Here is a 25,673-nt window from a genome sequence, read left to right on the forward strand (position 1 = left end):
TCTGAACAGATGAACGGTCTGAACAGATGAACGGTCTGAACAGATGAACGGTCTGAACAGATGAACGGTCTGAACAGATGAACGGTCTGAACAGATGAACGGTCTGAACAGATGAACGGTCTGAACAGATGAACGGTCTGAACAGATGAACGGTCTGAACAGATGAATGGTCTGAACAGATGAATGGTCTGAACAGATGAATGGTCTGAACAGATGAATGGTCTGAACAGATGAACGGTCTGAACAGATGAACGGTCTGAACAGATGAACGGTCTGAACAGATGAACGGTCTGAACAGATGAACGGTCTGAACAGATGAACGGTCTGAACAGATGAACGGTCTGAACAGATGAATGGTCTGAACAGATGAATGGTCTGAACAGATGAATGGTCTGAACATATGAATGGTCTGAACAGATGAATGGTCTGAACAGATGAATGGTCTGAACAGATGGTCTGAACAGATGAATGGTCTGAACAGATGAATGGTCTGAACAGATGAATGGTCTGAACAGATGAATGGTCTGAACATATGAAGGGTCTGAACAGATGAATGGTCTGAACAGATGAATGGTCTGAACAGATGAATGGTCTGAACAGATGAATGGTCTGAACAGATGAATGGTCTGAACATATGAATGGTCTGAACAGATGAATGGTCTGAACATATGAATGGTCTGAACAGATGAATGGTCTGAACATATGAATGGTCTGAACATATGAATGGTCTGAACATATGAATGGTCTGAAAAGATGAATGGTCTGAACAGATGAATGGTCTGAACAGATGAATGGTCTGAACAGATGAATGGTCTGAACATATGAATGGTCTGAACAGATGTTCCCTGGATCCCCACACTAAATATCTTACACATTTGTGAAGATGTATTCAAAGGATGTTTGTGTGCACATTATAAGAGACTAATCTCACACTACATTATAATGGTTCCAGATAGACTAATCTCACACTACATTATAATGGTTCCAGATAGACTAATCTCACACTACATTATAATGGTTCCGGATAGACTAATCTCACACTACATTACAATGGTTCCAGATAGACTAATCTCACACTACATTATAATGGTTCCAGATAGACTAATCTCACACTACATTATAATGGTTCCAGATAGACTAATCTCACACTACATTATAATGGTTCCGGATATACTAATCTCACACTACATTATAATGGTTCCGGATAGACTAATCTCACACTACATTATAATGGTTCCAGATAGACTAATCTCACACTACATTATAATGGTTCCAGATAGACTAATCTCACACTACATTATAATGGTTCCAGATAGACTAATCTCACACTACATTATAATGGTTCCAGATAGACTAATCTCACACTACATTATAATGGTTCCGGATATACTAATCTCACACTACATTATAATGGTTCCGGATAGACTAGTCTCACACTACATTATAATGGTTCTGGATAGACTAATCTCACACTACATTATAATGGTTCCGGATAGACTAATCTCACACTACATTATAATGGTTCCGGATAGACTAATCTCATACTATTTTGTCAAACTCTGAGTTAACCCACCAAGGAATCACTACAGTTAAGGGTACAGTTATGTAGTTCAACAAAATCAGCAGCACTGATCCACACAGTTTGTAGTTATTAAAATAAGTATAAAGCTGGTCCTTCCGCCCACACACCTCGGCTGCTCCAAGGGTTTAATGAATAAGGGTTTATGGTTTACATTCATTATTCATTAAACTTACCAAATAACCTTTGAATGGATCTTCTTTTGTCGTCCATTGCTCGGTTTAATTCTCTGCTTGCCATGTGGGCTTGATATCGATTCAGATCTATAGAGATAATTAAGGTTGTTATTTACTCCTTGTGCAAAGAATGAATGTAAAACAATGGACGGTTCGATTAGCTTCCCTGGGTCGACCCCGATCTGCCCCCGGTGCATTTGAATAGCTTTGGCGTCATTCCAGGGGCTCACCCGGGTCAGCCCCAAGTGCCCTGCTTGTGGAGTGGGTCACTTGGGGCTGGCCCCAGGTGCATGACGTCACCACGAAAGGGTGAGTGATCGTTCGATTAGCTCTTGTCAGGGGGCTCACCCGAGTGAGCACTGCGGGGTGGACACAGGGAAGCTTATCGAACACACCCATTAATATTCACAAGTTCTTTAATACATGTAGGGCATTTCACAATAACCATCTCAATGCGATTTTTATTAGTGCCCTGCTGTCGATTTCACAAAGAGTTAGGACTCATCTTATCTCGAGTTAGGACGAGTAACTAAGGATTAATCTTAAGGTCTGCATGCTACAGTGCAGGGTTTGGACTGGTCCTAAGTCATAAGATTAATCCTAAGTTAGGAAGACCTTGGTGCAATTGACAGCTGGTCATTGGTCCAATAACATTCCTTTTTTAGTTTTACTCAGCTCCCTGGGGAGTATTCAAAAGACTTTTTCATACACAACATCAACCTCTACCCTCGCAGGGTATTTGTTGGTGTCATGTCCATTGTTTACTTGGAACTGCCCACATGTATTTACCTTGTCTATGATCAGTGTATCCACTATGCCTGCTGTTGTGTCTATGCTTCTTGTCGTGTTGATATCCTGGGAAGTTATGAGCATGGCTATGCGATGTACTTTTCTTAGCTGTTTGTTGTTTATCTGCCAAAAGAAAACAAATCAAGCGATCACGAAAGAGATTTTAATCATTTGTACACATGTACTACTCTTTTGGTACAGATACATGTAGTTAATATACAGTCACACAACACATAGCTTTAGGCCCCATCCGAAAGATGAAGCAATGGTTAAGTGTCACGGCTGGGGATCTGAACACTTAACACAAACCTGTTTTGTAATTTGAAGTAAGAACTGATACTGAAGAAGTAGAATCAAGTGCTAAAGGGTTTGATAACTTTTGTAGATCAAGTTTTTGGCCATGACACAAATTTTAACTTCATTAGTCGTCAAGTTTTTGAGAAAAAAAAGAGCGAAAATCACAGAGCGATGTTTTTTTCAGGAGAGTAGCGTTAGAACTAGTCCTGGTAAAAATGTTGTACATGCTAAAATAATTTTTTTCTCCCAAGACAAAAATTATTTACATGACATTGTTTTACTAGTTTCTGAAAAACTAAAGCACTTCAGCAAGTAATGTTTTAAGGGAAGCTTTCTACCACCATTATTTTCCAACTGTATACTGTGAGTTTAATGTCAATCTGTGGACATAGTATTTTGTGTCTTGCAAAAAGTACCCAAACCCTTTAAAGGAAGGTACACTGTATTGGTAATTGTCAAAGTCTAGTCTTCTTACTTGGTATATCTCATATGCATAAAATAACAAACCTGTGAAAATTTGAGCTCAATTGGTCATCGGAGTTGGGAGAAAATGATGAGAGAAAAAACACCCTTGTTGGACAAATTTGTGTGCTTTCCGATAGGAACAAAAGACTTAGTAAGAAATTATCTCTTTTTCAAAAACTATGTTACTTCAGAGGAGGCGTTTCCCACAATGTTTTATACTATCAACAGCTCTCCAATGCTAGTTACCAAGTCAGTTTTTAAGTTAATATTTGTTTTGAGAAATTACCAAAACGTGTACCTTCCGTTTAACAGGAAGTATTATTTTATAATAAACATGTGCAAAACATGTTTTCACTTGTGTTTTGCTGAAGTTAAACTATTTACTTTAGTTTGTAACGAATCGACAGTTAAGTGTAGATTCGTTAAGACTCTACAGTTGAGTGTAGATTCATAATAATAGTAGATTCATAATAATAGTCTACACTTTCATCAATAGAGTAACATGAGAGAAATAGTTGAATCCAGATTATTTGGCTAAATGCAAGTGTCACCAAAGATTATAGAGCGCCGCAAGGCGCAAGATGCGGAACTGAAGCTTTATCTATTGTTGGAACGTGAAATACGCATGGGCACCATTTTAGCAAGTGAATGCTTTGTTTCCCATTGATAGGAATGGTCATTGTCTGCACTGATCTGCACAGGTCTACTGTTGTATCAAAATAGTTACTTGCCGAAATGGCGTCCAGTGGGATTTCACATTCCAGCCCGAGTTCCGCATCTAAGGCCCTACATGTATATAATCTTTGGTGTCACCAATGGTTACTCAATGTACCTTTTTCATACGTCCTGCTTAGTTGTAGGAGCCGATGTGATGCTGAGGGACTGAAACTATGATGCATTGACTTATTTACTCTTGCAGGTTGAGTGGAGTCCTCAATAAGAATCACATCTTCATCACTGTCATCTTGGGATGTAGTCTATCAAAACCATCCAAATGAGAAAAGATACACTCTTAAAGGGTGTATGTAACTATTGTAGGACAAAAAACACAATATCCACAGATTTACACTAAACTTACACAGTTTGAAGAAAATGATAGTAGAAAGCTTCCCTCCAAATATTTTGTGCTGAGGTGCTGTAGTTTTGGGGAAATGAGTAAAACAATGTCATGAAAGTAGTTTTCGTCTCATGAAACGAAAATTATTTTAATCATTTATAAACGTATTTCCATTACATTTTTTCAACTCATTTCTCAAAAACTACAGCACCTCAGTAAGTAATATTTGAAGGGAAGCTTTCCACTGTCATTATCTTCAAACCCTGTAAGTTTAATGTAAATCTATGGACAGTTTGAAAAAGTACCCAAATCCTTAAAGATATAAGACTGTCTCAGTCATTATGAATGGGAATAGAAGAGTAGTGACTCAAACTGCCGTTACAACCGTATGATAAAGTACCTTGTCTTTGGCTTGGGCCTTTATCGCACGGCTACGCCGATTTTAAACAGCAGTTTAAGAACTTGTCGCTACCCTTTATTCCCATATTGAAGAACTCGAGAAGTAGTTGCTTTTTGGGAGTAAGTAATTCTGAGATATATCTAGGGGCAAGGCCATACCTGAGTTTGTATGCACTGACCATTGACTGCAATGAGACAGTCTTAAGATGCCTATTATTTACCTGTTTTGTTGTAGCAGGCTGATGAAAGAGATTCTGTCTCACAGTACTCTTTCCAATCACAACTTCTTTAGGAATGTCTGGTTTTATCTAAAGAAATTCAATAAACAGTTAATAAGAAACACAAAAGAACTAGAAAACACATTTGGTGGAATACAGAAGGGAAAAGAATAACAGTTGTTAAAGTGTATGGTAATGAAGATGTGATCTGAGACAGGGAAGATCAGCTGACATCTTCCAGGTCACAATGAAGATGTGATGGAGTGTAATAGACCATTATCAAGGTGTCGCCATCTTGATTTTACTCCATTTCAACTCATTGGAACCAAACTGAGGCTGGAAGGTAATGAAGATGTGATGGAGTATAATAGACCATTATCAAGGTGTGGCCATCTTGATTTTACTCCATTGCAAATCATTGGAACCAAACTGAGGCTGAAAGGTAATGAAGATGTGATGGAGTATAATAGACCATTATCAAGGTGTCGCCATCTTGATTTTACTCCATTGCAAATCATTGGAACCAAACTGAGGCTGAAAGGTAATGAAGATGTGATGGAGTATAATAGACCATTATCAAGGTGTCGCCATCTTGATTTTACTCCATTGCAAATCATTGGAACCAAACTGAGGCTGAAAGGTAATGAAGATGTGATGGAGTATAATAGACCATTATCAAGGTGTGGCCATCTTGATTTTACTCCATTCTAACTTATTGGAACCAAACTGAGGCTGGAAGGTAATGAAGATGTGATGGAGTATAATAGACCATTATCAAGGTGTGGCCATCTTGATTTTACTCCATTCTAACTTATTGGAACCAAACTGAGGCTGGAAGGTAATGAAGATGTGATGGAGTATAATAGACCATTATCAAGGTGTGGCCATCTTGATTTTACTCCATTGCAAATCATTGGAACCAAACTGAGGCTGGAAGGTAATGAAGATGTGATGGAGTATAATAGACCATTATCAAGGTGTCGCCATCTTGATTTTACTCCATTGCAACTCATTGGAACCAAACTGAGGCTGGAAGGTAATGAAGATGTGATGGAGTGTAATAGACCTTTATCAAGGTGTGGCCATCTTGATTTTACTCCATTGCAACTCATTGGAACCAAACTGAGGCTGAAAGGTAATGAAGATGTGATGGAGTATAATAGACCATTATCAAGGTGTGGCCATCTTGATTTTACTCCATTCTAACTTATTGGAACCAAACTGAGGCTGGAAGGTAATGAAGATGTGATGGAGTATAATAGACCATTATCAAGGTGTGGCCATCTTGATTTTACTCCATTCAAACTCATTGGAACCAAACTGAGGCTGGAAGGTAATGAAGATGTGATGGAGTGTAATAGACCATTATCAAGGTGTCGCCATCTTGATTTTACTCCATTGCAAATCATTGGAACCAAACTGAGGCTGGAAGGTAATGAAGATGTGATGGAGTATAATAGACCATTATCAAGGTGTGGCCATCTTGATTTTACTCAAACCAAACTGAGGCTGGAAGGTAATGAAGATGTGATGGAGTATAATAGACCTTTATCAAGGTGTGGCCATCTTGATTTTACTCCATTGAAACTCATTGGAACCAAACTGAGGCTGAAAGGTAATGAAGATGTGATGGAGTATAATAGACCATTATCAAGGTGTGGCCATCTTGATTTTACTCCATTCTAACTTATTGGAACCAAACTGAGGCTGGAAGGTAATGAAGATGTGATGGAGTGTAATAGACCTTTATCAAGGTGTGGCCATCTTGATTTTACTCCATTGCAACTCATTGGAACCAAACTGAGGCTGGAAGGTAATGAAGATGTGATGGAGTATAATAGACCATTATCAAGGTGTGGCCATCTTGATTTTACTCCATTCCAACTCATTGGAACCAAACTGAGGCTGAAAGGTAATGAAGATGTGATGGAGTGTAATAGACCATTATCAAGGTGTCGCCATCTTGATTTTACTCCATTGCAAATCATTGGAACCAAACTGAGGCTGAAAGGTAATGAAGATGTGATGGAGTGTAATAGACCATTATCAAGGTGTGGCCATCTTGATTTTACTCCATTGCAAATCATTGGAACCAAACTGAGGCTGAAAGGTAATGAAGATGTGATGGAGTGTAATAGACCATTATCAAGGTGTGGCCATCTTGATTTTACTCCATTTCAACTCATTGGAACCAAACTGAGGCTGAAAGGTAATGAAGATGTGATGGAGTGTAATAGACCATTATCAAGGTGTGGCCATCTTGATTTTACTCCATTTCAACTCATTGGAACCAAACTGAGGCTGGAAGGTAATGAAGATGTGATGGAGTATAATAGACCATTATCAAGGTGTCGCCATCTTGATTTTACTCCATTGCAACTCATTGGAACCAAACTGAGGCTGGAAGGTAATGAAGATGTGATGGAGTGTAATAGACCTTTATCAAGGTGTGGCCATCTTGATTTTACTCCATTGCAACTCATTGGAACCAAACTGAGGCTGGAAGGTAATGAAGATGTGATGGAGTATAATAGACCATTATCAAGGTGTGGCCATCTTGATTTTACTCCATTCCAACTCATTGGAACCAAACTGAGGCTGAAAGGTAATGAAGATGTGATGGAGTATAATAGACCATTATCAAGGTGTGGCCATCTTGATTTTACTCCATTCTAACTTATTGGAACCAAACTGAGGCTGGAAGGTAATGAAGATGTGATGGAGTGTAATAGACCTTTATCAAGGTGTGGCCATCTTGATTTTACTCCATTGCAACTCATTGGAACCAAACTGAGGCTGGAAGGTAATGAAGATGTGATGGAGTATAATAGACCATTATCAAGGTGTGGCCATCTTGATTTTACTCCATTCCAACTCATTGGAACCAAACTGAGGCTGAAAGGTAATGAAGATGTGATGGAGTGTAATAGACCATTATCAAGGTGTGGCCATCTTGATTTTACTCCATTGCAAATCATTGGAACCAAACTGAGGCTGAAAGGTAATGAAGATGTGATGGAGTGTAATAGACCATTATCAAGGTGTGGCCATCTTGATTTTACTCCATTGCAAATCATTGGAACCAAACTGAGGCTGAAAGGTAATGAAGATGTGATGGAGTGTAATAGACCATTATCAAGGTGTGGCCATCTTGATTTTACTCCATTTCAACTCATTGGAACCAAACTGAGGCTGAAAGGTAATGAAGATGTGATGGAGTGTAATAGACCATTATCAAGGTGTGGCCATCTTGATTTTACTCCATTTCAACTCATTGGAACCAAACTGAGGCTGGAAGGTAATGAAGATGTGATGGAGTATAATAGACCATTATCAAGGTGTCGCCATCTTGATTTTACTCCATTGCAACTCATTGGAACCAAACTGAGGCTGGAAGGTAATGAAGATGTGATGGAGTGTAATAGACCTTTATCAAGGTGTGGCCATCTTGATTTTACTCCATTGCAACTCATTGGAACCAAACTGAGGCTGAAAGGTAATGAAGATGTGATGGAGTATAATAGACCATTATCAAGGTGTGGCCATCTTGATTTTACTCCATTCTAACTTATTGGAACCAAACTGAGGCTGGAAGGTAATGAAGATGTGATGGAGTATAATAGACCATTATCAAGGTGTGGCCATTTTACTCCATTGCAAGTCATTGAAACCAAACTGAGGCTGGAAGGTAATGAAGATGTGATGGAGTGTAATAGACCTTTATCAAGGTGTCGCCATCTTGATTTTACTCCATTGCAACTCATTGGAACCAAACTGAGGCTGGAAGGTAATGAAGATGTGATGGAGTATAATATACCATTATCAAGGTGTGGCCATCTTGATTTTACTCCATTGCAAATCATTGGAACCAAACTGAGGCTGGAAGGTAATGAAGATGTGATGGAGTGTAATAGACCTTTATCAAGGTGTGGCCATCTTGATTTTACTCCATTGCAAATCATTGGAACCAAACTGAGGCTGGAAGGTAATGAAGATGTGATGGAGTATAATAGACCTTTATCAAGGTGTGGCCATCTTGATTTTACTCCATTCTAACTTATTGGAACCAAACTGAGGCTGGAAGGTAATGAAGATGTGATGGAGTATAATAGACCATTATCAAGGTGTGGCCATCTTGATTTTACTCCATTGCAAGTCATTGAAACCAAACTGAGGCTGGAAGGTAATGAAGATGTGATGGAGTGTAATAGACCTTTATCAAGGTGTCGCCATCTTGATTTTACTCCATTGCAACTCATTGGAACCAAACTGAGGCTGGAAGGTAATGAAGATGTGATGGAGTATAATATACCATTATCAAGGTGTGGCCATCTTGATTTTACTCCATTGCAAATCATTGGAACCAAACTGAGGCTGGAAGGTAATGAAGATGTGATGGAGTGTAATAGACCTTTATCAAGGTGTGGCCATCTTGATTTTACTCCATTGCAAATCATTGGAACCAAACTGAGGCTGGAAGGTAATGAAGATGTGATGGAGTATAATAGACCTTTATCAAGGTGTGGCCATCTTGATTTTACTCCATTGCAACTCATTGGAACCAAACTGAGGCTGGAAGGTAATGAAGATGTGATGGAGTGTAATAGACCATTATCAAGGTGTGGCCATCTTGATTTTACTCCATTGCAAATCATTGGAACCAAACTGAGGCTGGAAGGTAATGAAGATGTGATGGAGTGTAATAGACCATTATCAAGGTGTCGCCATCTTGATTTTACTCCATTGCAACTCATTGGAACCAAACTGAGGCTGAAAGGTAATGAAGATGTGATGGAGTGTAATAGACCATTATCAAGGTGTGGCCATCTTGATTTTACTCCATTTCAACTCATTGGAACCAAACTGAGGCTGAAAGGTAATGAAGATGTGATGGAGTATAATAGACCATTATCAAGGTGTGGCCATCTTGATTTTACTCCATTGCAACTCATTGGAACCAAACTGAGGCTGAAAGGTAATGAAGATGTGATGGAGTATAATAGACCATTATCAAGGTGTGGCCATCTTGATTTTACTCCATTGCAACTCATTGGAACCAAACTGAGGCTGGAAGGTAATGAAGATGTGATGGAGTGTAATAGACCATTATCAAGGTGTGGCCATCTTGATTTTACTCCATTGCAAATCATTGGAACCAAACTGAGGCTGGAAGGTAATGAAGATGTGATGGAGTGTAATAGACCTTTATCAAGGTGTGGCCATCTTGATTTTACTCCATTGCAACTCATTGGAACCAAACTGAGGCTGGAAGGTAATGAAGATGTGATGGAGTATAATAGACCATTATCAAGGTGTGGCCATCTTGATTTTACTCCATTCCAACTCATTGGAACCAAACTGAGGCTGAAAGGTAATGAAGATGTGATGGAGTGTAATAGACCATTATCAAGGTGTGGCCATCTTGATTTTACTCCATTGCAAATCATTGGAACCAAACTGAGGCTGAAAGGTAATGAAGATGTGATGGAGTGTAATAGACCATTATCAAGGTGTGGCCATCTTGATTTTACTCCATTTCAACTCATTGGAACCAAACTGAGGCTGGAAGGTAATGAAGATGTGATGGAGTATAATAGACCATTATCAAGGTGTGGCCATCTTGATTTTACTCCATTGCAAGTCATTGAAACCAAACTGAGGCTGGAAGGTAATGAAGATGTGATGGAGTGTAATAGACCTTTATCAAGGTGTCGCCATCTTGATTTTACTCCATTGCAACTCATTGGAACCAAACTGAGGCTGGAAGGTAATGAAGATGTGATGGAGTATAATATACCATTATCAAGGTGTGGCCATCTTGATTTTACTCCATTGCAAATCATTGGAACCAAACTGAGGCTGGAAGGTAATGAAGATGTGATGGAGTGTAATAGACCTTTATCAAGGTGTGGCCATCTTGATTTTACTCCATTGCAAATCATTGGAACCAAACTGAGGCTGGAAGGTAATGAAGATGTGATGGAGTATAATAGACCTTTATCAAGGTGTGGCCATCTTGATTTTACTCCATTGCAACTCATTGGAACCAAACTGAGGCTGGAAGGTAATGAAGATGTGATGGAGTGTAATAGACCATTATCAAGGTGTGGCCATCTTGATTTTACTCCATTGCAAATCATTGGAACCAAACTGAGGCTGGAAGGTAATGAAGATGTGATGGAGTGTAATAGACCTTTATCAAGGTGTGGCCATCTTGATTTTACTCCATTGCAACTCATTGGAACCAAACTGAGGCTGGAAGGTAATGAAGATGTGATGGAGTATAATAGACCATTATCAAGGTGTGGCCATCTTGATTTTACTCCATTTCAACTCATTGGAACCAAACTGAGGCTGAAAGGTAATGAAGATGTGATGGAGTGTAATAGACCATTATCAAGGTGTGGCCATCTTGATTTTACTCCATTGCAAATCATTGGAACCAAACTGAGGCTGAAAGGTAATGAAGATGTGATGGAGTGTAATAGACCATTATCAAGGTGTGGCCATCTTGATTTTACTCCATTTCAACTCATTGGAACCAAACTGAGGCTGAAAGGTAATGAAGATGTGATGGAGTGTAATAGACCATTATCAAGGTGTGGCCATCTTGATTTTACTCCATTTCAACTCATTGGAACCAAACTGAGGCTGAAAGGTAATGAAGATGTGATGGAGTGTAATAGACCATTATCAAGGTGTGGCCATCTTGATTTTACTCCATTTCAACTCATTGGAACCAAACTGAGGCTGAAAGGTAATGAAGATGTGATGGAGTATAATAGACCATTATCAAGGTGTGGCCATCTTGATTTTACTCCATTGCAACTCATTGGAACCAAACTGAGGCTGAAAGGTAATGAAGATGTGATGGAGTATAATAGACCATTATCAAGGTGTGGCCATCTTGATTTTACTCCATTCTAACTTATTGGAACCAAACTGATGCTGGACGTAATAATAGTCTGGTGCCATGTTTGCGCAATGATTGTTAGCATTCAATACTGTTATTTGAAACAGGGAAAAAGGTCTAGTGATAAAGGTTTATTGATAGGATGTAGTAGATTTGGTATAAGTATACCAAATGGGATATTGTAGAATTTTTAACAGTATAACTTGGTAGCAGTATAACTGATGGAAATGAATGCAATAAAATTATGCTATAAACAGAATACAAGTTACAAGCAAAAATAAAAAGTCACATGTAAAATATATGGCTGGTATCCTGCCTAAAATATTTTGCTTGTAGCAAAATATTTGAAGCACAGTTTTTCGGCTTAAGCTCATAAGCAGCTCTTTGAAAATGGGCCTCGCTCTTTAGACGTTTTTCAACCCAACTTGGTATAGATTTCAATGCCCTCTAATCAAAGTCTGAGTGTCTGGTATTTGAGGTTGTGAAATTTAGACAATAAATCTAGTGTAGATCAACAGAGGCTTAAAAGCACTGGGATGTCTCTGGATGACAGTCTGTCCAGTGAGGAGCTGAGGAGAGTCCGAGTGGAGGGGATTGGCACCGTATTGAGGAGGCACAGGCTGAGGGGGTTTGGTCGTGTGGAGAGAAAGGAGGATGCCAACTGGGTCAAGAGGTGTACCAACGTAACTGTGGGCGAGCCAACACCCATTGGTCGACCGCACAAGATGTGGCAGAGCTCCGTGTTGAATGACATGCAAATGCTTGGAGTTAATGAAAGAGACGCGACGGACAGGGCCAAGTGTTTATACATGTACATGTAATCTATTTTTGTATGTAAACTATTTTTGTACAAAGTGTAATGTTTACTGTAATTTGGCCATTGGCCACGAGTGTAAAAAATGAAACTTAACTATCCATCTAAGTGGAGGAGAGCCATAGGGAGAAAGCAGGCCAACTAAGAACAGACTGTACATGAGGATGATAACACTAAATTGTAAATACTCAAAATAATTGTTAGCATAAAGACTTACTTGGTAACAAGCAATGGACAGTTGTTGATAGTATGAAACATTGAAGTTTCTGAAGTAACAGTTTTTGGCATCTGAAAGCACACAAATTTGTGCAACAAGGGTATTGTTTTTCTTTCATTATTCTCTTGCAACTTCAATGACCAACTGACAACATGTCCACTGCCTTTAAAGACACTGGACACTATTGGTAATTGTCAAAGACTAGTCTTCTCAGTTGGTGTATCTCAACATATGCACAAAATAACAAACCTGTAAACATTTGAACTCAATTGGTCATTGAAATTACAGGATAATACTGGAAGAAAAAACACCCTGAAGTTGTGTGGTTTTAGATGCTTGATTTCGGGACCTCAAAATCTAATTCTGAGGTCTCGAAATCAAATTCAATTATTTTAGTGGAAAATTACTTCTTTCTCAAATACAACGTTACTTCAGAGGGAGCTGTTTTTCGTATTGTTTTATACTACCAACAGCTCTCCATTGCTTGTTACCAAGTAACTTTTTATGCTAATAACTATTTTGAGTAATTACCAATAGTGTCCACTGCCTTTAAAGCATTTTTAGTCTCACAAACAACAACACGGTTACCTCTATTTACTTACATTGACCTGGATCTTCGGCTGTTGCACTCCATGTTTGTTTACAACACTTGTTGTTGTTGATGTTGATGTTGTCATGCTAGTTGTTGCTGAAGTACTTTTATAGCCCAATCTAAGTGTTTGAGTAAACTCTTCAATAGCTTCTAGAAAGTCAGTCCATACCGTTGCTCTGATGTCAACATTACTATAGGGTTTACTTAGCCTAGCTGCTGATGCTATATCATACATCATTGTACTGATAGAAGCTGAGCTATGAGGCTCGGGATCAAACCATACAGACTCCTGCTTGAAATTAATCCTTGTCCTGTACAAACAAAATACACAAATTACTTGTAGTTTCAATCAAAACTTTTGAAAAAAATTATTCATAAATACCCATGGCAGTTTACCCATTCGAAAGGGAATCACGTGGGGGTGTTTAAACGGATGATATAACACCAGTAAAAAGTGTTTAAACATAGGCGTGACACGCGAGCTTGCACCTGTGCTTATAAGACAGTTTATTCATTCCTATTGGTCGAGAGCAACGACTGGAACAGTTGTGCCACATCTCGCAATACGCGCGACGCGCACAGCAATCTCTTTAGAAGGAGTTTTCACTAGAGGGCCTTAGCATTTCATAGCTAGAGGGGTTTTGTGTTGGAAGAAATCATTGAACAGTTATAATTTTTGCATTTTTTTTTTTACTTTTGGACCAAAAAGTGTCGATGTTTTTTGACCGAAATGATATTTATGAATGGGAATCAAAGTGTGTGACCTGGTTCTTGATAATTTACCTCGACTTCGTCTCGTTAAAATTGTCAAGAACCAGCCTCGGCGAATTTAAACCACTAGTTTACAACCTCTTTACCTCACACTGATTCCCTTATAACTTGTAAAGGCACACTGAATCTGATATAAAACCATTCAAAAGCGTCGGTCAAGATGGAAAAGAATGACTTCTCAAGTGGTAGGGAAAGCAAGTGTGAACAGATGTGTCTTCAGTTGCTTCTGAAGGAGGGATATGTTGTGTGTTTCCCTGAGGCGTTCAGGGAGTGAATTCTAGAGCCTAGGTGCTGTGTAATGGAAAACCCCTGTCCCTGTAGCTGGCTTGACGAGACCGGTGAGCAAGGAGCATACATGGAGTCAATAGGTTTTGGATGTAGAGTTTGGCTGGACCTTAGAGTGCCTTGAAAGTGATAATGAATTATTTTGAAGTGGATGCATTATTTCATGTGATGCTAATGTATTTCCAATCAAGAGACAAGCTGCAGCATTCTCAACAGATTGAAGACGCCGCAGTGTGCTCTCAGCAGTTTTGGTGATTGCATGAGCCGAAAGACCCATTTCTGGGGTTATAATACAGACTAATGCACCTCTAGTCTCATCTACACACAGTCCTTATCCTAATTTTAAAAAGAAAAGTGTGGTATTTGCGTGAAAGGAGTGTCAGTCACTCGACTAAAGCAAGCAAGTTGCAACGTTGAGACAAATTAGAACTCAAGTGAAGCTAATAGTGAAGCATGTAATTACTACTAATGTATGTAGAATTCCCCTTGAAACACTAAAGCTAAAGTAGTATATCCCATCAGATTGTATACCGTCCGCCGAGCTAGTAATTAAAAAGCAGGACAGTTCTTTCCAGAACTGATAAGTCTCCCAAATTCAGAAAATATGGTAGTAGAATAAAGAGCAAGAGAAGTTCTCAAAAGAACGTAATCTGTACCTGGCAAGTACATGTACATGTAGATACACACATGGTGTTACCCCAAACCAAATATATACAGCAATCCTTCACTGATATTGAACACTTGGTGGCAGCAGATGCGGAGGTACCTGGCTTGTAGTGCGCTGACTAGCAATGGGTGTAAGGGTTGGGCTACATGGCGATTGTCTGATCTCTCATAGGTTATGGGACTTTTACTTTGCAAATCGCTCAACTTGTACGGAAATTTTCCAGGAACCACTGCAGTGTCCACTGCCACCAAGAGTTCAAGATTGGTGAAGGATTGCTGTATAAAGATTCACTCGGCCCCACGCCTTGCTTTAACCCAAGGCGCTGGGATGGGCAAAAAAATCAAGCATGCTCATTGGTCTATCCAGAAAATGCACAGTCCCATCATGCATCACGCTCACACTGCTATGCACTGCACGCATGACATACTTCCTGAACAAGAATCTGTGCAAGCTGATTAGCCCATCCCAGCAGTCCTGGTTAGACCCTGGCCGCTGGGGCCGAGCGAAGTAAAAAGAGTGTCAATTGTTAGATTACCTTGGTTTCTGCAAGAAATCTTGGCAATCTGGATTGAGTTTGGTAATATACAAGTTGATGGAGTAATAAGGACAGTAGAATCGATTGCCTGTAGCGTAGATCTTCTGTTCTTGACCACCACTTAATCCCAATTCAGCAGAATTAATCTCAAAGTAGGGTAATCCAGACTTGGCTTTCTTAGCTATCACATCCTTCCGCTGCAGTAGATCCAGATCAATTGACTAACAAACAAACAATCATCATAAATAATAATAATAACTGTATTTATAACGCGCGTTTTGCTAATGGATACAAAGCGCCAGGTATTTTTACTGCAAGGTGAGTGGGACGATGTTTGAATTATGAGACCCAATCCTTTGCAAGCTTTGCAAGGTGCTGTGGCGCAATATGCTGCCAAGCCAGCCGGGAAGGTTGGGGCGAACCCCTTCTCTTTTTGACAAGTGCACTGGGTTCTTTTACATGCGTTTACACAACACATGGAGCCAACAGCTTTACGTCCCATCTGAAGGATGAAGCAATGGGCGAGAGTCATTCTTAAGGACACAAGTGTTACGGCTGGGGATTCAAACCCACACTCTGCTGATCAGAAACACCAGATTATCCTCTCCCAACATTGTCTAATTTTTGTCAAGTACAATTCTCAAAGTCTCTTAAAAGTACACAGCAAAATAAGCAAAATTAGCAAAGATTTATTCTAACTACTCAGCGTGTACAGCCCAAACATGTCCCCTTTAACGGAGGGATGCCCCCTATACCTTTGGTAATGACTCCTAAAATTAATGACCATAAAAACTTAATTAATAACTTATTTAAAGGGAAGGTTTGGTAATTACTCAAAACAAATATTAACTTAAAAACTGACTTGGTAACGAGCATTGGAGAGCTGTTGATAGTATAAAACATTGTGGGAAATGACTCCCTCTGAAGCAGCATAGATTTTGAGAGAGGGATAATTTCTCACTAAAATAATAAAAGACTTCCAGCCAGAAGTCTTTTATTCCTATCTCAAAGCACACAAATTTGTCCAACAATGGTGTTTTTTCTCTCATCATTTTCTCGCAACTTGAATGACCAATTTAGCTCAAGAAGCTTTTATTACAACATTTTTATGTCTTAGTACAAATGTACATACCTTGATCTTTCCTTTGGTTTTTCCCACAAATATCTGCATGAATATCCAGACAAGCCTAAGTAGACCCAGCGGGTTACTGAGTGACACCAGACCTGATCTTAACAACTTGACCAAATCTCTCTTGTTTATCTCTGGTTGACCAATCAGGAGTTTCTTGGGAGGAGGTTCTTTGACTTTGTCTATGATTCGAATGGTTTCATTGAATACCTGGTTTGCTTTCACAAACGCAGGTGCTTTGTTGATATCAATGATGCGGCTGATTGGTGGTTCGGTCAGAAAGGTGCTCAGTGAACAGCGAAGAGCTGCAAAGACAATAGTATCAAGATTATTAAAGGCACTGGACACTATTGGTAATTACTCAAAATAATTCTTAGCATAAAAACTGACTTGGTAATGAGTAATGGAGAGCTGTTGATAGTATAAAACATTGTGAGAAAAGGCTCGCTCTGAAGTAACAAAGTTTTTTATAAAGATGTAACTTCTGACTAAAAGACTTCAGGCTTGATTGCCTTTTATAGGCTTCTGAAAGCACACAAGTTTGTGCAACAAGGGTGTTTTTTCGTTATTCTCTTGCATCTTCGATGACCAATGAATCCAAATTCTCACAGGCTTGTTATTTTTATGTTGGGATGCACCAAGTGAGAATACTGGTCTTTGACAATTACCAAAGTGCCTTTGTGCTGTAGCTATAGCTTGCTGTTCAGTATCAGTTATGCCCCCAAACCTGCCCCAAGATTACTGGAATACTCTGTCCACTAAGAAGGGTTGGGGTAGGTGGTATTTCTTTCAAGCATTCAAACTACTAAGACTAATCATGTTATTGGAAGCTCCTTAAAGGCAGTGGCAAAAATTGGTAATTACTCAAAATAATTATTAGCATAAAACCTTACTTGGTAACGAGTAATGGGGAGAGGTTGATAGTATAATACATTGTGAGAAACGGCTCCCTCTGAAGTGCGCCGTTTTCAAGAAAAAAATAATTTTCCACAAATTGAATTTCAAGACCTCAAGTTTAGAATTTGAGGTCTTGAAATCAAGCATCTGAAAGCACACAACTTCGTGTGACAAGGGTGTTTTTTTCTTTCATAGTTATCTCGCAGCTCTGACCACCAATCAAGGTCAAATTTTCACAGGTTTGTTATTTTATGCATATGTTGAGATACATGTATACCAAGTGAGAAGACTGGTCTTTGACAATTCCCAGTAGTGTCCAGTGTCTTTAAACTAAGCTGACATTGTACACAAGTTAAATAGCATTTCTAAACATCATTCTTGAAGTAAAGTAAAGTATTCACCTTGGCTAAAGTCCTTACAAGTAGTATTTGGAACAAAATTAATATACAACCTAGATTGAGTGATGATTGAATGGTTTCTAACCTTTCAGGGTATGTGATGTGTATATATCCGGTTGCTGTTGATATCCATTCTTATAGAGTCCTTCAAGCATTGCTGCCAGCTCTTCATTTGGAAGATTCTCAAAGTTCTCTTTGCCAGAACTCTGTGTCTTATACCACTCTGTAGAAAAAAATATAGTCCTAAAATTAACCCTTTGGTGCACAGATAAAAATTTTAAAAAGCCAAAAAACAACATGTTCCACTGTGTTATTTCTCAACATTTTTCACTTTTGTTAAAACTCAGACTCCTTCTGTGATCCCAGAACCGTTCCATTTTCCCTCGACTGCTCTTTGGGAAAATAGAATGCACTATATAACTGACATACAGATCCTTGTCATTTGATTGGTTGAACTTACATGTACTTCACGTGACATTCACTACTACTCCCATCCACACCGGCGATCAAAAAGACCTATTCGCCCATGGGGAATAGCGCTTCCCATTCAACAGTTAGGATCATCCATGTTCCCAATGTTTTTGAGCAGTACAGCGCCGCCGCACCGCTGCTAAAACAAAGGAGCACCTGTGCAAAAGGTTGTGATCCGATTTGTGCATTGTTGCCTCTATGCGGCGCTATATGATTTTTGGTTGTCAGTAATTTGTGTGATTTTTCATGTTATACTTTTAAAATACATCAAATGACAAGGATCTATATGTCAGTTAAATAAAACAAATATTGAGTGGCTTTAATTCGTGGAATGGAAGGAATATTATTGCCAGAGATGCCAACCTCTGTCTCCAAAAAATAGTACTCCAAAGAACAAAAAATAGTATTTTCAAGACAAAAATAGTATTTTTTGAAAACGGCAATTACATAAAAAAAAGAAAAAGACTTACGCCAATATCAACGCCAAAAATCCATCCCGCACAAAACTTTCATCTGATTAAGGTCACATTCAAGTTAAAAAAAAGCCCTACATTATACAGTCTTTTAATCACATTGTTCATATCTGGTGCAACAAAAGTTTGTTGTCTATTGCCTATTGTAGGTTCTGGCTGCCTGCTTGCATTTTACCAAAAGTTGGTCGTCCAGGGTCATTTTATGACAAACTACTTTTTTTGCTTGGCTGTACATTTTTTGAGTAAGAAAGTCGGAGAGAGTCTGTGTGGATAAGTTGGGTCTGAAGTCTGTTGCGTTTTTTCTCACAAGGCTGAAAAGACGTTCATCCTCGGCATTGCTGTGTGCAAGAGACAGGATCATTACCATGATCTTGGAGAGGTACAAGTATTTCTCCTTGCCAGTTGTTTTGTCTGTGATACCAGATATCTCCATCCACACTGTATCAACTCTTTGGTCTAGCACTAGAGATTCAAGTGGATCTACCTGAAACTGACCAAACTCTTCTCCCAGTGCATCCATCTTGTCTTCCATATAGTGAAACCTCTTTACAAAGTAGGCTACTGAGCTAAACTTCGTGGACAATCTCCTACTTGGATCTGCCACACATGCATTAAGAAGGACTTCATCCTTCAAGGGAAATGTCTGAATCACATAATTGCAGACGGTCACATAATAATTTCTCACGGAAGTGAAGAATTCTGCCACTTCTATTGAAGAAAGTTGTCCTGATGCCAGAAACTCCCTCACTGACTGTCCAAGAATTAGTTCATCATCTAATTTCTGGTTATCAACAACTTTGTATTCACATTGCTCAAGACTAATGGCACTTGCTAGTACACAAGGCTTCACAAAGCGAACCATGACATCTCGTAGAAAGTTTTGCAATTTCTCATGCACAAGATGTATTTTAGGGGCCTCCTCTTGCAATTCTACATTAAGTCTATTGAACATCAGAATAGTGTTCAGGAGAAAGATGCAGTACATTTTGTACTTGTTATTCAGTTTGGCATATATCTCACCAGCTTTGCTTATAGTTTGCACTGCTTCCTTATTACTTTTATTACTGCAAGTAGTTTTGGCTGAGCTACATGTATGTGTCGCTGAAGTTGATGATTTCTTCATTGAGCTGCTTGCAGTATTGCTGGTCAGACTTCTGGAAGTAGTTTTGGCTGAGCTATGTGTCGCTGAAGTTGCGGATTTCTTCATTGAGCTGCTTGCAGTGTTGCTGGTCAGACTTCTGGAAGTAGTTTTGGCTGAGCTATGTGTCACTGAAGTTGAGGATTTCTTCATTGAGCTGCTTGAAGTATTGCTGGTCAGACTTCTGGAAGTAGTTTTGGCTGAGCTATGTGTCGCTGAAATTGAGGATTTCTTAATTGAGCTGCTTGTAGTATTGCTGGTCAGACTTCTGGAAGGATTTTTGGCTGAGCTATGTGTCACTGAAGTTGAGGATTTCTTAATTGAGCTGCTTGTAGTATTGCTGGTCAGACTTCTGGAAGGATTTTTGGCTGAGCTTTTGGTCACTTTCAGTCTCTTTGCCTGACTAGGGCCACATGACTCACTACCTTTCCTTTTCTTTGTTCCTAATTCTGCTTCCCCCTTGAAAGACACTTGCAATGGAACCCACTGCTCCAATAATCTGCCCAGTGCCCTCTCCATTGATAACCACCTTGTGCATATGTGTTTCAGAATGGTGTGCGTTTCTACACTGCACATGATTTGAATCTGTTTGAATTCCTTATGACGCTTACTCGATTTCTCAAGGTAGTAGTATATTGGGATCAGCAGATCTTCAGGAGAAAAGGTAAGCTGCTTTGCTCCTTTCTCAGCAGCTAGGTGCAGCCGATGGCAGAGGCATCCCATGATGTATGCATTTGGATTGGCTTTTCTGATGAAAGCAGCTGTACCACTAATAGAACCCGTCATTACAGCAGCGTTGTCTGCCGAGAAGCACAACACCTTGTTCCATGAGATGTTATTTTCCTTGAGAACTTTGTCAAGCATGAGGAATATATTTTTGCCAGTGGATCTTTCTTTAGATGTTGCTATCTCTAGAAGAACGCTAACAACACGCTGTACTTCATTGTCAAAATATCGAACGATAACTGGATAAAGCTGCTCATCGGCACCCCTATCACTGCTCCCATCAGTAGAAATAGAGAAAGGAATTTCTCTGATCTTCTTGACAATATTTGCTGTTGAAAAAGAAAACGAGCATCAAAAAACCTGAAATTCATAAGTCAGTAAATCAACAAGTTGTTCCTAAAAATGAGTCTGCAATAATTTTATTAAGTAAATGTTTATGACTGGTTTTAAGTGCCTACTCAATTTATTGAGCATTAAGGTTTTTTTCCTTTGATTTAGAGCTTAAATACATTCAGACATTTAAATAAAATAAATAAATAAATAAGATATAACTTAAGGTTATCTAAATAGCTTTTTAAACAATACAACATACCTTTCGCCTCTTGGCCAAGAGTTCGGGCGATAGCAGAAGTTTTGGTGCGCCGAGAAGCAAACTTTGAGGCAATGTTACTGTCGGGAAACATTACTTTGACCAGATCAGTCAGATGATCCGCAGCTGCAAATGCGATGTTATGTTCGATGAAGAAGTTGGTCATCAAAGTTTCTGCTCGTGTAACAGAGTAATCTGTACGCTGCCTCATCATTGAGGTGATATTAGCGGTGGACCGGACGGCCTCGGCAGCTTCCCGGTGTTTCTTTCTGCTTATGTGCAGGACAATATCGGTTGCTCCACCATGTGCTATGGATATGTCACAAGAGCAAATCTGGCATCTTGCCGTAAAAGTATCCTTAATTGAAGGTAAAATAAATGGCCACTTCACAGAGTATTCCTTCTTAAAAGACTGTTTCCTGATCTTGGAAGATGCCATTGCGAATCTATAGGCCTATTCTTAAAAAAAACTCATTAAGATCCTGCCCACGCTAAACTCTCACTCGTGCAAACATCGAGCTAGACACGCCGTAACAAACACACACTACACAGGGAATGGTCTTTGTCTGGCGATTCACTTTTTCATTGTACTTAACGGTGACAAGACTGGGTACGCGACAGTCAAATGTATAACTGGTATCATGTTATCTCAACCGTAATGATGCAATCAGCGTGTCTGGAAACCACCCTTGGCAAGTAGACTTGACTCAAGTCCTAATCAAGTCCTGTGCAAAGCCCTTTTTCCATTGCCTAACGCTGCATCCACCAACCAACATTGGACAGTGACCTCGCAGGACTTGAATCAAGTCTACTTGGCAAATACTGCACACAGCATGAAGCACGGACGCATGTGTGTATTATTCGTTGTTATAGTTTCACGGCTGGACTTTCGGCTCCAGTTAGTCAAAATAAACGACAAGCACTCAAATTTGAAGGTTGAATAATTCGTTTTTATTTCCTGAATAACGGTAAATACAATATTTTACATTTTGTGGATGAAAAGGCAAGTTTTATTCAGATAGTTTGGTTGTCAAAAAAAGAGGAAAAAACGTTAGTATTAATTTTCACAATATCGTATTTCACCATGGGTGGTCGTATTATCGTATTTTACTATTTTTATTGTACAAAATACGACAAAATCGTACTACTTGGCATCTCTGTATTGCACTGTAAAATTTGGACTGTTCCATTTCACTCTCCAAATTTTACCTTGCGCTAATATTCCTCCCATTCCACTCTGAGCCACTCAATATTTGTATACCAGGGATCACCTCAGGAGTCGTAGTTTTAACCATAGCACTCTAAGCAGTTAATATTTTTCTAACAGATGTAATCGATCCACGATGTAAAAATAACATCTATTACTGTAACAGCCTCTAGCCATCGGGCTAACTCGGCGGTCTAATCAGCTCTAGCAATACAAAGGTCACAGGCTTAAACTGTAACAGCCTCTAGCCATCGGGCTAACTCGGCGGTCTAATCAGCTCTAGCAATACAAAGGTCACAGGCTTAAATCTATTACTGTAACAGCCTCTAGCCATCGGGCTAACTCGGCGGTCTAATCAGCTCTAGCAATACAAAGGTCTAACTCGGCGGTCTAATCAGCTCTAGCAATAAAAAGGTCACAGGCTTAAACTGTAACAGCCTCTAGCCATCGGGCTAACTCGGCGGTCTAATCAGCTCTAGCAATACAAAGGTCACAGGCTTAAATCTATTACTGTAACAGCCTCTAGCCATCGGGCTAACTCGGCGGTCTAATCAGCTCTAGCAATACAAAGGTCACAGGCTTAAATCTATTACTGTAACAGCCTCTAGCCATCGGGCTAACTCGGCGGTCTAATCAGCTCTAGCAATACAAAGGTCACAGGCTTAAATCTATTACTGTAACAGCCTCTAGCCATCGGGCTAACTCGGCGGTCTAATCAGCTCTAGCAATACAAAGGTCCAACTCGGCGGTCTAATCAGCTCTAGCAATAAAAAGGTCACAGGCTTAAATCTATTACTGTAACAGCCTCTAGCCATCGGGCTAACTCGGTGGTCTAATCAGCTCTAGCAATACAAAGGTCACAGGCTTAAATCTATTACTGTAACAGCCTCTAGCCATCGGGCTAACTCGGCGGTCTAATCAGCTCTAGCAATACAAAGGTCTAACTCGGCGGTCTAATCAGCTCTAGCAATACAAAGGTCACAGGCTTAAATCTATTACTGTAACAGCCTCTAGCCATCGGGCTAACTCGGCGGTCTAATCAGCTCTAGCAATACAAAGGTCACAGGCTTAAATCTATTACTGTAACAGCCTCTAGCCATTGGGCTAACTCGGCGGTCTAATCAGCTCTAGCAATACAAAGGTCTAACTCGGCGGTCTAATCAGCTCTAGCAATACAAAGGTCCAGGCTTAAATCTATTACTGTAACAGCCAATAGCCATCGGGCTAACTCGGCGGTCTAATCAGCTCTAGCAATACAAAGGTCACAGGCTTAAATCTATTACTGTAACAGCCTCTAGCCATCGGGCTAACTCGGCGGTCTAATCAGCTCTAGCAATACAAAGGTCACAGGCTTAAATCTATTACTGTAACAGCCTCTAGCCATCGGGCTAACTCGGCGGTCTAATCAGCTCTAGCAATACAAAGGTCACAGGCTTAAATCTATTTCTGTAACAGCCTCTAGCCATCGGGCTAACTCGGCGGTCTAATCAGCTCTAGCAATACAAAGGTCTAACTCGGCGGTCTAATCAGCTCTAGCAATACAAAGGTCACAGGCTTAAATCTATTACTGTAACAGCCTCTAGCCATCGGGCTAACTCGGCGGTCTAATCAGCTCTAGCAATACAAAGGTCACAGGCTTAAATCTATTACTGTAACAGCCTCTAGCCATCGGGCTAACTCGGCGGTCTAATCAGCTCTAGCAATACAAAGGTCTAACTCGGCGGTCTAATCAGCTCTAGCAATACAAAGGTCACAGGATTAAATCTATTACTGTAACAGCCTCTAGCCATCGGGCTAACTCGGCGGTCTAATCAGCTCTAGCAATACAAAGGTCACAGGCTTAAATCTATTACTGTAACAGCCTCTAGCCATCGGGCTAACTCGGCGGTCTAATCAGCTCTAGCAATACAAAGGTCACAGGCTTAAATCTATTACTGTAACAGCCTCTAGCCATCGAGCTAACTCGGCGGTCTAATCAGCTCTAGCAATACAAAGGTCACAGGCTTAAATCTATTACTGTAACAGCCTCTAGCCATCGGGCTAACTCGGTGGTCTAATCAGCTCTAGCAATACAAAGGTCACAGGCTTAAATCTATTACTGTAACAGCCTCTAGCCATCGAGCTAACTCGGCGGTCTAATCAGCTCTAGCAATACAAAGGTCACAGGCTTAAATCTATTACTGTAACAGCCTCTAGCCATCGGGCTAACTCGGTGGTCTAATCAGCTCTAGCAATACAAAGGTCACAGGCTTAAATCTATTACTGTAACAGCCTCTAGCCATCGGGCTAACTCGGCGGTCTAATCAGCTCTAGCAATACAAAGGTCTAACTCGGCGGTCTAATCAGCTCTAGCAATACAAAGGTCACAGGATTAAATCTATTACTGTAACAGCCTCTAGCCATCGGGCTAACTCGGCGGTCTAATCAGCTCTAGCAATACAAAGGTCACAGGCTTAAATCTATTACTGTAACAGCCTCTAGCCATCGGGCTAACTCGGCGGTCTAATCAGCTCTAGCAATACAAAGGTCACAGGCTTAAATCTATTACTGTAACAGCCTCTAGCCATCGAGCTAACTCGGCGGTCTAATCAGCTCTAGCAATACAAAGGTCACAGGCTTAAATCTATTACTGTAACAGCCTCTAGCCATCGGGCTAACTCGGTGGTCTAATCAGCTCTAGCAATACAAAGGTCACAGGCTTAAATCTATTACTGTAACAGCCTCTAGCCATCGAGCTAACTCGGCGGTCTAATCAGCTCTAGCAATACAAAGGTCACAGGCTTAAATCTATTACTGTAACAGCCTCTAGCCATCGGGCTAACTCGGTGGTCTAATCAGCTCTAGCAATACAAAGGTCACAGGCTTAAATCT

General features: G+C 39.9%; 1 protein-coding gene across 4 annotated transcripts in view; it reads right to left on the reverse strand.

Moving 5' to 3' along the window:
• Positions 1–25,673, reverse strand: part of LOC117304991 — a 75,080-nt gene that overhangs the window by 27,089 nt on the left and 22,318 nt on the right. For all 4 annotated transcript variants that reach the window (XM_033789663.1, XM_033789661.1, XM_033789662.1 and 1 more), the window contains exons 14-21: positions 18,284–18,421; positions 16,907–17,208; positions 15,775–15,995; positions 13,527–13,827; positions 4,984–5,070; positions 4,139–4,283; positions 2,545–2,667; positions 1,756–1,842 (exon numbers count right to left, since the gene is read on the reverse strand). In XM_033789663.1, coding sequence (XP_033645554.1) covers positions 1,756–1,842; positions 2,545–2,667; positions 4,139–4,283; positions 4,984–5,070; positions 13,527–13,827; positions 15,775–15,995; positions 16,907–17,208; positions 18,284–18,421 — 1,404 coding nt within the window. The remainder of the gene's footprint in view (positions 1–1,755; positions 1,843–2,544; positions 2,668–4,138; positions 4,284–4,983; positions 5,071–13,526; positions 13,828–15,774; positions 15,996–16,906; positions 17,209–18,283; positions 18,422–25,673) is intronic.

Source organism: Asterias rubens, chromosome 22 (assembly GCF_902459465.1).
Source record: "Asterias rubens chromosome 22, eAstRub1.3, whole genome shotgun sequence".
Lineage (NCBI taxonomy): Eukaryota > Metazoa > Echinodermata > Asteroidea > Forcipulatida > Asteriidae > Asterias > Asterias rubens.